Source organism: Lucilia sericata, unplaced genomic scaffold, assembly GCF_015586225.1.
Source record: "Lucilia sericata isolate MDLA Ls3-8-SP2 unplaced genomic scaffold, ASM1558622v1 Contig000344F_arrow, whole genome shotgun sequence".
Lineage (NCBI taxonomy): Eukaryota > Metazoa > Arthropoda > Insecta > Diptera > Calliphoridae > Lucilia > Lucilia sericata.
The window spans coordinates 314,849-331,638 of NW_023994364.1; the positions used below are offsets into that span (position 1 = coordinate 314,849).

The window sequence follows — 16,790 nt, forward strand, 5'->3', positions numbered from 1 at the left end:
TTGTTAAAAAAACAAAAAAAGTTTGCATAATCAGTATATCAATAAATAGGAAATTGTCATTATTTTAGATAATGTAATGGATTGGGTTAAATTAATAATTAATATATAAATAAATAAATTTTTAAAGAGTTTTAATAGAAAAATAGTTTGTAGCTGAAACTGCCTATAATGAAACTTAAATTTAATTATTTTTAATTGTATTCCAGAAAAAAATTTTGTTAGTTGTAAAATTAGTTCTTGAACGCTACATTATAGCCTGTGCTCGTTTTAGTTTGACATTTCATTTAAATTGTCATCTTTGTAACTGTGGTTCTATTGAAGGTAAACACTCGTTCTGTAGAACTGCTCTGGAATTGATTCTTTAATCAATGATTTTTGTTAAAATTTGTCACTGCTAGCACTAGCTAACGTTAGAGAAGTTCTGGAACTAGTTCTTTAGAGTCTTTTTGGTCTTCAAAATGATTTCTAGTTGAGAGGTATATTATTTACGCGAAAATTTGGCCCATGATACATCCTAATGGACATAACAACAACAACAGTACATATGTATGTTTAAGAATGACATTTCATTTTAAAATGCTGATAATGACAGTTTATTATAAATTTCACAATAATGATTCAGCTCATTAATTGAAGCATGGATGCGAATAAGGGCGTAAAGACCACCTTTTCAAAATCGCGTTTTTTCGCATAATTATATTAAACTAACCTTTTTACATCTATTCATAAAAAAATAAATTGAAAAATATAAATTTTTCGCTAAAATAGATAGTTTTAAAAGCACGATTTTTAAATACTATTTATTTTTTTGAGTAAAAAATATTAGCAATTTAATGTATTTTTCTGTAAAAAATCGTATAAATTTTAATTCTAATTGCACCAAATTTGCAGAATGGTTGGAAAACATTTCAAATTTATTAATTTTTTAATTATATTGCAAAAATGATTATTATTGAATGAGTTATTTAAGTATGAAAGTGTGGACAAGAAGAAGGGCGTATATCCATAACTATAGTTATATTTTAAAAAAATTATTATATATACTTTCAACTAAAATATATGGATATATGCCCTTATTCCATTTTAGCAAAATTTCAAGTATTAATTTTGGCAAGTTGTGACTCGAATTTTTTACTGAGTTTTAGCACAGGGATAGATGTGAGTTATATGTATTTATGCATATATGTGAAAAAAGTAGGAAAAAATGCCGATTTTAAAGTTTTATGATGTTTTTATCGTCTCCTGTAAAATTTCTCAAATGGTTTATACGCCCTTATTCGGCTCCATGCTTCAATTTAGCTTTTATAAAAACAACTGGATTTCACAGCGTAAACTTAATATTAATTTGAATTTCAATATGTCCAAATAAATATTATTCATACGCAATGTTTAGGATTGAGCATGTTTTTGGTTTCAATTTAGGTTTGTTTTTGTGTTAAAAATAAAGAACTATGAACAATTTCATTAAATTTTATTTTTATGATTCTATGATAAAACAAGTGCTATATTCGGCTGTGTCGAATCTTATACATATATCTTTCACCGTTGTTTTTTTTTTACATTTATTACATACACATCTTTTTTAATCTTTCCAAAGAAATAATTTCATTCACGCCACTGACTGTGATAAACCAGAAAAACACGGTTAACGTGGTTTTCGTTTTCAATCGTTAACGAGCGACAACAACGTACTCACATACAATCAAACACAATCTCTGCATTGTTGTTGTTATCTTGCTTCTGAATGCAAAATATTCACTTTTTTGATGAAATGTTCAGAGGTTGTCTCGGTTTTTTACTTATATATTATTTATGGACGGATTATGCTGATTTTAAATAGGAAACTTCTCGAAAACATGTCTGACAGAATTATTGAAGATTTGGATCTCGATGATAACTGGGGTCTTCAGAAAACTGATTTCAACCGTCACACAGACGGACAGGCAGACAGACAGACAGACAGACAGACAGACAGACAGACAGACAGACAGACAGACAGACAGACAGATAGACAGACAGACAGACAGATTTGTCATATGTACTGAATTTAATTAACAGTATTTTGTCTCATTTTCAAAATGTCTGGTTGTTTTCTGCTGGTTAATTGATAACCAAAGGTTGAGATAATGGCTCCTTGAGAATTAAATTAATTTCAAGTGTTTAGATTCAAAAGCTTTAAGGGGTCAAATTTTCTTAAAAAATCCTAACTAACGTTTCGTACACCAACATCAGTCGTCCCACAATCACTATCAAAATCGGTTAAGTTGCAATTTTCAGGATATTTTGCTAAAATTTTTATCATAATGTACTTTTTGGTCCATTATTTTACCTAGCCTACATATAACAAGATCTCTCAAATAAGGATTTGGAGCTTTACTTGACTGTTGGCGATTAATAAAGAACCACAAATACCCAACCAACAAGACTAATTGATTTTCGTAATGAACGGGACTCATTTGTATCCAGCTTACATACAAAGTCCTCTCAGAAAATACTAGAATAATTTCAATGAAACATTCACATTGTATTTGAACTTTACTTAGTCGAAAGGATTTGTGAATTATATTAAAGAATTATTAGAATCTAATTTAATCAAAAACAACATCATAATTTTTTATAATTGGAAATTTATAACATATTTAAGTCCTGTCTGTAAAACATCAAAATCAAATTTTTTAACACAATGTCCTTTTTAAATGTCATACAAATAGTCCTGTCACAAGTGTATAATATTTTTCGGAAAATATAAATATATTTTAAAACAACAAGAATAAAATGTATACTTACGCTGCATTAACTGTGGTAATTTGTTTCTTTGGTTCCTGTAGAAACATCGCCAGATTGAAGGCCAGCCACAGGGTTATAATTCGTGACCTGGGCATAAATGTATCAAATTTACGATACAACATTGAATCACTCATGGTGGTAGTGGTTTGTTGTAGTTGTGTAGATGAGCTGGAGGGCTGGTAAATGTGAATGTATCTACGTAGAGGAGACGTATGATTTGTTTGGAACAACAACAACAAAAAAGTGATGCTGTTTTAAAAAAAAAGTAGTTTTCTTTTGTTGTTGTTGTTGAAGCTGTTGTAACGGCTGTTGCTGTAGTTGTTGTTGTTTTATAAGCGTCGGATGCTTTTAATGGTGATATGTCCTTAAAAAAATAATTATGCTCTAGTTGTAGTTGGTAGTTGCTTCTGTTGTTGTTTTCTATGTAGTGAGTGCAATAGTCTTAGTCTTGCGTTTGTTTTCTTGCACCTAGTTGTTGTTTTTATTGTTGTCGTTGAGTTGCTTTTTTCTGTTCTCTAGTTGTTCTACTTATTTACATGGAAACTATGTAAAAACAACAACAACCTTATCATTGTGTAGATGATTTTTATTGTTTGGAAACATTGTTCTATTTTTCAGTTTAAATTTCTATTTATTTTTCTGATTTAACTGTTGTAGTCTTTTTTTAGATACTAGTTTCTAATTAAGTGGAGATGCAAGTATTAACGTTTTAATTTTGTTGTTGTTGTTTTTTTCCTGCTGTTTTCAATGAAGAGAATTTATGTTGTTGTGTTTAGAATTAGAATTAGAATGGAGTGGTGTGGAGGTATTAAATATTCTCACTTTTGTTTGATTTGAATTGTTGCTTTTGTTTAAGTATCCCTGGACTTGGCTGTTGTTGTTGTTGTTTTACTGTTGGTTAGTATTTTTAGAATTTAGTATCTTTGTTTGCTTATGCAGATGTATTTTTATCTAGATACATATACATATATATATACGTTTATTAATATAAAAAAGTGTTTCTAAAAGTTATATTTAGTGTGACAGCTCAGTTATATTTTTTTATGTTTTTACACACATCCACACCTTTCTATTGTTGTTTTTATTTATACAACTCCTTTCAGATAGGCACTCTTTTTTTCTAAGTTATTGAAATGTAGGGTTTTTTACTCACTCATACATTGAGGGTTTAGTATTGTCTACATGTCATAAACACATACATACATATGTAGGTGTGTGTATAATTTACGTCTGTCTGTGTGAGTATGTGAGAATTTATTAAGTATATGTGTAACTCATGTGTGTTTGTAGTATGTGTAGGCGTAGGTGTGAGTCTGGGGATAATGAAAGAGTGCTCAATGTTTTTTTATCCTTTTTCTTTGTTTTACTTCAAATAAAGGCCGTGTGTTTGTGTTGTTGTTTATTCCTTTTTTTATGCAACAAAGGATATTTTTAATTATTTTATTACAGTCCAGTTGTTGAGTTTAATCATGCATGAATTTTGTTTTTATTTTAATAACAAGTATATTTTCCAAGGAAGTAGAGGGAAAAGGAAAACGTTACTTTTTACTTCAAACAATATGTTGAATCCCCTTTATGAAAACTGTTGCTAATTTTGCACACTTTTCACGTATGTTTAGGTTGTCTTTCGCTTTAGTAATAATGATGCCTTCGTGGTATTGTTGGACTTGGTTGAAATTACAGCTGTGTGTTTATGATTTTTAAGCATTCTTAATATTATTGAATTAGCTGCTTCTGCTGTTGTTGTTGGTAATGTATGCTTGAAATAACCGTCTATATCCTCATTAACAATAAATCACACTTTGTCACCTTAATTTCATTTGATTTAATGATATTTCATCGTTGTTGCCGTTGTTGTTATTGCAATAATTCTAATATTTCTTTGTTCCGCTGTTCTTGCTGACATTATCGCTGTAGCTGAACAACCTTCATCATCATGATTTTCAACAACACTAACATGCAACATTTTACACTAGATTTCTTTCTAAACTAATTTCAACAGCCAATAGGTTTTCAGTAATAGAGACATATGTTGTTGTTGATGTAATATATTTCCTTTTAAATGTTTAATTTGTATAATTTTGTTATAATGATCAACTCTTTTTTTTTTGTAACTTTTCATTAGTTTATATCAAGTAAACTTAGACATTTTTGTTATACATTGTTAATTCTTTTGTAAATTTTTGTTTATGCACTAAAATATTTTCCAAAACACTTTTCTTTAATACACATTTTTTTCCCTAAATTTTTGTTTACCTTTCATATACATAAATTCAACTTTCACTTTAAATTGTTATATTTAAATTTTTCACAATTTTCTACTTTTTTCCTTTCCTTTTTTGCATATTTATTGTGCCATTGTGTATGTGTGTTTTTTGGGATTTTTTCTTTGTTGATTTATTTTAAATTTGTGTACACACATTTTTGTTTAGGTTTATGCGCCATGAAGTATACTACGAACGTTAAGTATCAAAGTGCTTTAGGCACTGAGTTAAGGGTAAAAATATTACAGGAGCCTACTTTTGGAAGAAGGAAAACTGAACTCAACACAACTCGCCTTTTTCCAGTGCAGCGTTAGCAGCAGCATTGTGTCTGTAAAAATATAAAAACATTGTGCAGATTCCAGTACAAAGAGCGAGAGAGTGTTTTCTATTTTTCTTTTCGGGCTGTTACGCTCTTTGAAGGATACTTGTTTTTTCCTGTTTGCTTTTACCAAAAGTCTTTAAACTTTTTCACTGTTATGCAGGGACGAAAAACAAGAATAAAAAAATTGTTGTAAAATATGATGAAAATCACCTACAATGAATGGTATTGCCTTCGGATTTGTTTAAATTGCAGTTAAATGTTTAAAAGTTTGGCCTTATTTATGTGTTGTTTTGCAAAAGTCTAAACCCCGTATTCATAAAGATATTAATCGTTAATTTATTTATTTTAATAGATTAACTGTTATATAAAGAAGTTAAATTAATTATTGTATATTATAAAAAATTTAAAGTGAATAACTAACTAACTAACTAACTAACTAACTACAACTAACTAACTAACTAACTAACTAACTACTAACTAACTAACTAACTAACTAACTAACTACTAACTAACTAACTAACTAACTAACTAACTAACTAACTAACTACTAACTAACTAACTAACTAACTAACTAACTAACTAACTAACTAACTAACTAACTAACTAACTACTACTAACTAACTAACTAACTAACTAACTAACTAACTAACTAACTACTAACTACTAACTAACTACTAACTAACTAACTAACTAACTAACTAACTAACTAACTACTAACTACTAACTAACTAACTAACTAACTAACTAACTAACTAACTAACTAACTACTACTAAACTAACTAACTAACTAACTACTAACTAACTACTACTAACTAACTAACTAACTAACTAACTAACTACTAACTAACTAACTAACTAACTAACTAACTAACTAACTAACTAACTAACTAACTAACTAACTAACTACTAACTAACTAACTAACTAACTAACTAACTAACTAACTAACTACTAACTAACTAACTACTAACTAACTAACTAACTACTAACTAACTAACTAACTAACTAACTAACTAACTAACTAACTAACTACTAACTAACTAACTAACTAACTAACTAACTACTAACTAACTAACTAACTAACTAACTACTAACTAACTAACTAACTACTAACTAACTAACTAACTAACTAACTAACTAACTAACTAACTAACTAACTAACTAACTAACTAACTAACTAACTACTAACTAACTAACTAACTAACTAACTAACTAACTAACTAACTAACTAACTAACTAACTAACTAACTAACTAACTAACTAACTAACTAACTAACTAACTAACTAACTAACTAACTAACTAACTAACTAACTAACTAACTAACTAACTAACTAACTAACTAACTAACTAACTAACTAACTAACTAACTAACTAACTAACTAACTAACTAACTAACTAACTAACTAACTAACTACTAACTAACTAACTAACTAACTAACTAACTAACTAACTAACTAACTAACTAACTAACTAACTAACTAACTAACTAACTAACTAACTAACTAACTAACTAACTAACTAACTAACTAACTAACTAACTAACTAACTAACTAACTAACTAACTAACTAACTAACTAACTACTAACTAACTAACTAACTAACTAACTAACTAACTAACTAACTAACTAACTAACTAACTAACTAACTAACTAACTAACTAACTAACTAACTAACTAACTAACTAACTAACTAACTAACTAACTAACTAACTAACTAACTAACTAACTAACTAACTAACTAACTAACTAACTAACTACTAACTAACTAACTAACTAACACTAACTAACTAACTAACTAACCTAACTAACTACTAACTAACTAACTAAACTAACTACTAACTAACTAACTACTACTAACTAACTAACTAACTAACTAACTAACTAACTACTAACTACTAACTAACTAACTACTACTAACTAACTAACTAACTACTAACTAACTAACTAACTAACTAACTAACTAACTAACAACTAACTAACAAACTAACTAACTAACTAACTAACTAACTAAATAGTAACTATTCAAAATGGTTGGACGCATTTCAGATTAGAAATTGTTTAGTCAAACAAGAATACGTGAAATATCTTAGAACTTACAAGTACCAGTTTACTGTTGGCGAAGGGCCTCACAAGGAATTTATTTAAGTGAACTGAATGTCATCCGGGTGTTTTCCGATAAATTGCGAACGCTAAACCTACCGCTCATTACTACAAAACTGGCATATGGGTATTAGTTTTTACGTTTTCGACATATTTGAAATTTGATCTTTATAAACGACTTCAATATCAAATTTTTGATTATGCCAGTCTGGTAGTAAATGTTAAATATGTATAAGTAATTGCTTTCCTATATCTGTGTGAAATGTTATTTTAATTAGCCATATAAAAGTTGTTGTTTTATTTGTAAAATATGTTGATCCCTTCCTACTCTACTCAAAATTAAAGTAATAGATATTTCACTTTTATTTCTTTATAAGCTTTAATTGCGAATCCATGTACATGTGGCATTTGTAGGGAAATCAAATCGAAAGTTTAAATATTTTTTTTTTTAATTTAAATCTTTAAGTAAATATAGTTGAAAATCTAAAAATCTACTAAGTCGACTTAGCACACTTCAAAACTAAGCTACTGAATTTAATACACCCACCATCACCTATTAATATTTATGTATATAAAAATACATTTATAAGACCCTTTTTCTATATGTTTACATTCAAACGAATTTTTTATATATTTTTTTTAAATCTTTTGTTTGTTTTTTAACCTTTTTCTATAGACATGGCCATCTTTGTTGGTTTATAGAAAACAAAACAAAAAAAATTTGAAAAATAAAACAACAAAATGTGTGTATTTTGCTTTTTGTCTACTATATTTTTGGGTTTATTTTCTTTGCAAACTGTTTGTTTGCTATTTATTGCCAGTCTGCCTGTTTTTCTATTTTCCTTTTTTTGGATCATCTGTTTTTTTTTTCTATTTGTGAATATATTTTATTTGCCTAGGCTCTCTTTTTTGCAAAATCTCTCTCTTTTTATAAAAATTGTTAAGCTTTTTTTTGCTCCTGTTGTGTTTTTTTCTTCTTCTTCTGTTTCTGTTGAGTGTATGTGTGTGCTGATTTGACCAAGTTTTATTATGTTGGCTACTAGGAGGTATGTTGTTAATTGGTTGCATTGTACATTTTTGTTGTTGTTGTTGTTGCTTTCCTTTTGACATTTATTATTTCGTTTAGCCTTTTTTCTGTTGTGCTATAGTAAGGTTCAAGTGTTTGTTTGTATACATATGTATGTGTATTCATAAATGTGTGTTTGTTTGTGTATTGCTTTTTGTGGAAAAGTGTGTGTGTATATATTTTGTTAAATGTTTGAGTGTGTAAATCTATGTCTATTTCATTTTGTCATAGATTTAAATCAAAGTGACAAAGACTTTGTTTAACTTGCGTTTAATTTGTAACATTTTTATGTGTCTGCCATAAATGTGTGAATTTGGTTTTGGATTTTTTTATTATTAATTACTTATATAAAGGTCTTTGTGTAAATATGTTTTTTGGGTATTGTTTATTTATGTGAATTATTAAAATTGATTATTTATGAAACCTGGATTGTAAACCCCCAATGTGGGAGGATAATGAAAAGAATGGGTATTTTTAACAAGAAATTGTTTTGATCCAAAGTGGATTTAAAAGTCTTTCAAATTGTTCACAGAGTTAAATGTTATGAGTTCTAAAGATAGCTTTATTGTCAGTCAAAAAAGATAATTTTGTTATTCCAATGATACAAAAATTTTGTTGGTATTCCCAAGAGTATAAATTCTTGTTAGTTTCTTAGACGATCTAGATATCTTTTCATTTGTCTGTTGAAAACACAATAGTGTTTGAAAAGCAAGAACTGGAAGAATTTTCTCTTTAAAACAAAGTTGTAAGTCTTGTCATGAAAATCAAAAATATGAACATATATAAAATCAAAAAAACTTCATCTTCAAAATAAAGAATTAAAACCTGATTTTTTAAATTAGGCGTATACTTGATATTTGTAATATCAAGAAATCACTAACACGTATACGTACAGGTGTCCTTAATAAAAGCAGTGAAATTCCACAATGTAAAACATTTCCACTCAAAATTGAAAATTCAGATGAAGTTTTTTGATTTTATAAGTTTACAAGAGCTACAACTTTGCCTCAAAATTACACCGACATGCCCGTTAAAGAAATTGCACGACTTTGGACAAAACTGGGACACACAGGTCTTTTTTTTTTGCTCTTTTAACACGTAGTGGTGTCCGTATATATTTCCACGAATTAAAAATTAGCCTGCAATACAATAATGGGTTATGTAAAGAATGTTAAGAAGCTATCAAAACTAGTTTTGAAAAAGAAAGTGAACGTTTGCTGAAAAAAACTCTAAAAACGCAAAGAACCGATCGCCAAAAAATTGCATTTTTAATAGCCCTATACAAATACGACAAAAGCTTTCTAATGAAAATTTCTGTTTAAAACCCTATATGTACTCCTCAGAATAAGTCAAAGCTTTTTTGGACATTTTTAATACTTTTTTGATTATTTAAACTGTAATAAATCAAGTTAAAAAAACTAACAAGATCAGTTAAAGGAACATTATTTGGATCAAGTTTTTTACGAAAAACTTGCATAACTTTTATTATGTAATCCCAAATCAAGTGAGAATTTTGAAGCAGAACCCTCAATGTTTTTGCACCAATAAATTCAAAATTTATGGAAGCTAAGAGTAAACGAAAGAAATTTGGTCAAATATAAATTCTGAAAGAAATCCTTGAGATATGGGTTTCAAATAGACTTGATTTACTGACAAAAAGTTGTATAAAAGCTCAAAATTAGCCGTTTTAAAAAAATACTAAAATTAAATCTAAAATAGACTCATGTAAAAAATATGCAACTTTTCTTTTAAACTTAAATAAGTATAACAAAAAATTGTCTGTAAACCAAATTAATTAATATACATAAGACAAAAAAGTAACGACAAAAAAAATTCTATTAAAATCAAACAAACTAAATATTCAAGTATTAATAAAAATCTAAATTTGCATTTTACCCACAAATAGTACTTCAACCGCAACAAAAGGCTTGTCTTCAACAAGCAAACAAAAAAAGGGTAATTTAGACTTTATTGTTTTATGATATTAGTGGAAAAAGACTGGCATATTTTTATTATATATATATATTTTTTTTTTTCATTTTTCGCTACAGTCATTAAAATCCTAGTACATTTATGTCTGCAATTACACATATATACAAACAAGTATAAATACATATGTATGTATTCAGTGGATATATTCATTTAAACACAAATATATGGAGAGTAGTACAACTACATTATCAGCATGACTTTGGCGTTTTAGACAGCCAAACAGACGCGCACGCACCAGGCCAGGCATTGTAAAAATTTTTAGTTGAAAGCAAAAAAACACACACACACTCATATACAGAATAAATAAAATTAAGCAAGTATACAAAGTGAAAAGTGAAATATATGTATATTTGTAGGTATAACAAGTCAAGTTTGAATATATATATATATAATTTTTTTTCTTTTTTTTTTTTGTATAATTCTTTGTCATCAACAAAAATCACTGCACTGGTTTATAAATTTTAGTTAAATTTTTTTATTTAAATTCATAATTTTGTATATATTTCTTTAATTTTAATCAAATTTGTTGTTTTCTAATTTTTACAATAATCAAACAATACGAAAAAAATCTCTCTATACTATAGGTATAGGTGAAAATTTTTAGATATATACGATTATTTGTATATATGTATGAGTATAGGAATTTTTTTCTTTATTTAATTCGCATGTTATCCTTGCTACGCCTTGATTTTTTTTCACTTCATGTAAAAGAAAAATCACTTTTTATTTGCTTTTCACAATTTTCAATCATTGAATTTGAATTTACTTTTTTTGTTACTCCAATTATTTCTGTGATTTTGGAATTTTCTTGTAATTATATGTTGTGTTGTTTGATTTTTTTTTGGTAATTTATTAAAAAAATTTACTTAAAACTATTAAAATTTAGTTTAATTTTTTTCTATTTCTTTTACACAATTTATTAAATTTTTTATAATTTTTAGAACAATCCATAAGTGTAAAAAACAAGCGAGTATACAGAGACCGACTGCCCCAGAGCTTACATCACGAAGAAATTCAGGGTGCGACCAGAATTTCATTTTAGTTTGGAAAAACTTGGCTGAAAATGTTGAAACAGTTCGTGATTTTTCACGAAAAACGAGTAATGAAATCGAAATCCTGCGCAGCCTCGATTTGTACAAAAAGCAAAAACTTTTTCTTCCTTTTAAACAAACACACACACTTGCTAGCACACACCAACACTTGCTGGTATTGTTATGAATATTACAATGAACAGAAGAAAAAAGTCGTTCACAAGTTGTTTGGAGTTGTCTTTCCAGCCTGCCAGCTTGTCTAACTGCCTGACAGCGTTGGTAGTGGTGTAGAAAAGTGTAAAGAGAATAAGAAGAACAAGAAGCCTTCGCCTTCAAGTTAATGCAAAGTGTGCAAGGACTATGTTAGTAGAGTATTTAGTATCTATACATTCACAAACATACCTATACACAAGTGGTTACTTACTTGTGTGGTGGCTTTGCTGTTCATGTATTTGTAGAGCAATATTACTCTCTTTGAATTCTGTTTGCATATTGTATGTTTGTGTGTGTGCTGTTGCCTTAATTTTTGGCTGCCACATACTTCTATTGAGGTGGGTTCAGTTTCTGCGTACAGAATATTTGATTAGGGAACACTTTCCAAAATTTAAGCTAAAAAAAAAAACTCATGCTCGTAACAAAATTACACATAAATATAAATCAGCAAAATAGCCAGGAGTACATACACATACTACATACAAATAAACAAACAACCATGTCAATGACAGGGACACTACGTATTTATGTATAAATATGTGTGTGTATTTGAGCGTATTTTAGTGGTATTGCAATTTGTGTTTTTATTTCGAATTTTTCTTTGGTATTTTTGAATATGGTTTTGAAGTAGCATCTAGTAAATGTTTGTTTACTTCATCAACAACTTTATTATAGAAAGTTAAATTTGTTTTATTGTAGCCGAGAAAAATGAGAGACCAGTTTTCATTTTATTTGCTAGAAGCATCGTTAAATGTCACCAAATAAGTCGTAACTCATAATTTGCTTAAAATTATGTTGTAGCATTTGGAAGACAAAAGACAAGATTATGTTGTAGATTTTTTTAAAGCAGTTTATTATAGTGTAGAAACGGGAAATTTCGTATAAAGTTATCATTATAGAAAAGGGGTGTGTTTTGTTTATGTTTATTTTTGTGGGAAATTTATGTAGCTGAAATAATGTTACTCAAAATTTATTAAGATTTTTTTGTAAACATTTTTATTTGTCAAATTCAAATATTTACTATTATTTACTAAAAATCCATTCGCTTTTTACTAAAAATCTAAATTATTGCTAAAAATCCAAATTTTTACTAAAAATCAATTTGTTATTAAATTTTTTACTAAAATTCTACTTTTTTTACTAAAAATCCATTTGTTACTAAAAAGTAAATTTTTTACCCAAAAATATTTTTTTTTTACTAAAAATCCATCTTTTTCAAAAAATACAATTTTTTGTTAAAAATATTATTTTACTAAATTTTTTTTCAATTCTGTAAAAATTTAAATAATTTATTAAAAATTTTTTCTTAAATCCAGTATAATTCCCAAAGTGTTGAGATGTTATAAATACTTCGACTAAGGCTTGGCAATAGAAAATAAATTTCCTGTATTTGACGCTCGTCCGGCGTTCAAGATATATATCATCAGACTAAACTTGGACTAGCTTCCACTGAGAGACTACTTGTTACATGACTTTAGTGGGATTTGTGCTAATATTTGTAACGCATAGAATTAATGGTCTTATAAAATATAGCAATTAGCTCAGAATCATTTTCTGAGTCGATTAAGTAATATCCGTCCATACGTCTGTCTTCCCTCCAAGGCGTATTACCTTGTTGAAGTCTCTATCTTGGTGTTATTGCAATATCCCGGGAAAAAGAGGTACTACCAATTCCTCTAGTCTGCCGGGACTATAAATTGATAGTGATCAAATGTACCCCGGCCTTTCCTTGGAGTGATTCTGGCTGGTTAGTTGGTTGAGGTTCCTTTGGGATCCATGTATTGGCTGTGGCTTAAATCCAAATTCGCGGGGAGAGAATGTTGGTTTAAGGACTGATATATCCTATGCCATATATGTATGTCTGGATTATCTCTCCGGGGCTGTTGCCATCTCAACAGCTGTCATTGGGTGATGTGACAGAGCAACTTATGCTGAATTCCTGAACCCATTGAGTGTCTCTTATTCTTCGCATAATAGGGCGCCAGTACAGGTTGGGGAATTTTCAGGTACCTGTACTGATCGTTCTTTATGGTCTGAGAATGAAACTGATGTAATTGGTGAACGATTGGTAAAGACCCCTCTGCCCTACAGGAAACTAGTACTGATGTAGTAGACATTTTACTTCAGTGAAGTTCTCTGTGCTGTTGCCATCTCAACAGGATTCATATTGTTTCATGCTACGCGACTTATGGTTGAGGTTCGTTCTTACAACTTGGCGGGGCAATTATTGGGTTCGAATTAACTTTTTCTACATCCTTTGTCACATTATCTGACATACAGAGGGATACTGATTTATTGGCTGGGTATTTCGAACTACCAAATATGTCTCTAGGTGCTGTTGCTGAATCAACAAGGCCATCTCAGTAGTGTGGTTGCGCGGGCTTTAAAAGGTTAAGGAATGTACTGGAATGGGTCATTATTAGATGGAGATTACATTTTAAATAATGCAATCTTTCATGACATCATAAGAGTGGTTAACTTCCGGTATACCGGAAGATTGATTTCACCTGAAGTCTATTGACTTTATACCAGTGATCGCTCTTTTCTTGTCGGAGTTTGCATTGGGATTGATGCAATGCTGCCTGTCATTCCGCAACGGGGCTATTATGGCAAGAGATTAGATAGCTCAAGTACTTCAGCAAAGTGCTTGTACATGGTCCGGCACAGCCATGTACCTGAGTTCTTCATAGAAGGATTCAGCTGAGTTCTTCATAGAAGGATTCAGCTGAGTTCTTCATAGAAGGATTCAGCTGAGTTCTTCATAGAAGGATTAAGCTGAGTTCTTCATAAAGGATTCAGGGGCGTGTGGTAAACCGTCTCAAGTCTACCCAGTGGATAAAAAGACCACTTAGACATCTTGTCTGTCTGTCAAAAATTTTATTAGGATCGGTTCATATTTGACCCTGGCCCCCATATATACCCTTTTCCAGAAAAGCAGAATTTAATCAAAAATATAACGAAATTAAGGCAAACTTCAACATAAATGCTTCATTGTTTAAGTAATGCCAATTTAAGATATATTCATATGGTTGACCATGCCCGACTTTCTTACTTTTTCTATTTTCGTTTGAGTTAAATCATAAGATTGTTGTTGTCTTGCTCCCTGTTCCATGTTATTGAGTGCTCTCTTTGGCTTTGCATTTGTCAGCTTAACTTCTTAAGTTCCCTGCCCTTGATAGAACTTGAATTAGCTCTTTTATTGAGAATTATCCCCAAATATGATGCCACCAGAAAGAATTTAGTTATGGATTTTTCAAGTCCGTCTTAAACTTATAATTTTCAACTGATAATGCCTTTATTGCCTTTTAGCTGTAAGAATAATAAAATATTAATGAAGCGTAAGAGTTTGGGTTTTGTTGAAAGTTTTGAAATTACTAACTAATTTACTTTATTAATTGTTTAATGTTTGCTTAACTTTAAATTTTATAAAATCTATTTAAATTTGTGTAATGAGCTGGGAATAAAACTTTCTTTCAATTAAACTTTTTTAAAATGAAAGTTGTTTAAAACAGCATAATTATTTAGATTATTTAAATATTTAAATTTCATTTTAAAGACTATTAAATATTTGTTCAAGCACAAAAATCTCTTTAAATATGTGACTAGTGAAAAAAACACAATTATTTAATTATAATTTACGACAAAAAATTAAAGCGTTGAGTGTATGTGTTTACGTAAATATTTTTCCATAAAATATAAAAAATTTCCGTTTTACATTTCCCGAACTAATTACTTAATGTTTAAATATTATTTTCTTTTTTACTGTTGCTTTCACACTGCTACTTTTGGATTTCCTTATCGAAAATACAAATCAGCATAAAAATTCATTTGGAAAATTGGCAACTGTATACAAATATAAGCACACACACACTGTGAAAACATAATTCCTTTCATATAAATAAATGGTGTAAGTAAATGGTGTGTTTGTATGTATGCAAACAAACATCAATACATTTATATTTACATACAAGCATACATACATATGTATGTCATGAATGTGGCCATAATAGTGGCAATAAATGAATTTAATGCTAATCATCGATTTGTATAAATTATTCCTAATTTCAAATTCTTAAATAGAAACGATTCAACAAAATTGTACTTCTTTTTTTGCTTATACTCCCTTCTTTATGTGGTATTTTTGTGGCAGATTTTTCAATATTTCTATTTTTATTCTCCAATAATCCTGCTGCTTTAATCACACACAACTGTGTACATATTTATTACATTTTATTTTTGGTTGTAGTTTTAATTCGTTACAAATCCTGTTCATACAAATTCCAATCCTCCTCTAAACTGGCATTTCATACGATAACAAATTCAAATAAAAATGGGTATGAACCAAAATAAATCGAATAAAAAGAAGAAAAGTACCAAAATACGTATATGTACTTGGGGGTTCCAATAAAGCCAACGAAAGGTGCTGTTTGCTTGGCTGATTTTTTTTTCATGAATGGAAATTTTATAGAAGAAAAATTAAAATAATACTTGTATATTTTGTAGAGGAAAAAATTAAAGAAAAATAATTGTAAAAACCATTACAAAAAAGGTTACAGATAACACATCTTGGCATACGCCGCCATTGTATATGTATCTGAAATTTATGTAACCTATCAGCAAATTAAGTTTACTAAAGCGTTTGTAACATCTGCTCATAACATTAAACTGTATAAAGCAAATTATTTATCATTTCACATTCATTGTAAATATTTGATAATAAATTATCTCTTGTTATATTAAAATTTTAAGATGAATTTGCTATTTTTCAAATACTTGTAATATTTTTGACCAATTGCTGCAGTGTGTAATTGAATTTAACACTGCCTATTATGCAGTGCTAGCCTTTGTATTTGATGTTGATTTTGTTGTTATTATTTTCTGTATTCTCTTTATTTTTTGTTGTTGTTTTAATACTCAAACGTCCAACAAAAAAATCTAAAATTGAGTCAGTAGTATTGTACAATGTGAATTTGTGACCTCTTTAAAAGTCGTAAATTTTGTATTTGTAGCTGGCTTA

The 16,790-nt window shown here is 28.8% G+C and overlaps 1 protein-coding gene across 29 annotated transcripts in view; it reads right to left on the reverse strand.

Annotated features, from left to right (window-relative positions):
* LOC119603873 (gamma-aminobutyric acid receptor subunit beta) overlaps positions 1–11,531 on the reverse strand; it is an 82,804-nt gene extending 71,273 nt beyond the window's left edge. For 16 of the 29 annotated variants that reach the window (XM_037956132.1, XM_037956121.1, XM_037956120.1 and 13 more), the window contains exons 1-2: positions 11,296–11,525; positions 2,788–4,981 (exon numbers count right to left, since the gene is read on the reverse strand). In XM_037956132.1, coding sequence (XP_037812060.1) covers positions 2,788–2,921 — 134 coding nt within the window. In that variant the 5' untranslated portion in view covers positions 2,922–4,981; positions 11,296–11,525. Of the gene's footprint in view, positions 1–2,787; positions 5,071–11,295 lie in introns of those variants that run through there. The other 13 variants (XM_037956114.1, XM_037956113.1, XM_037956116.1 and 10 more) reach the window with 13 other exon arrangements.
* Between the last annotated feature and the right edge of the window lie 5,259 nt (positions 11,532–16,790).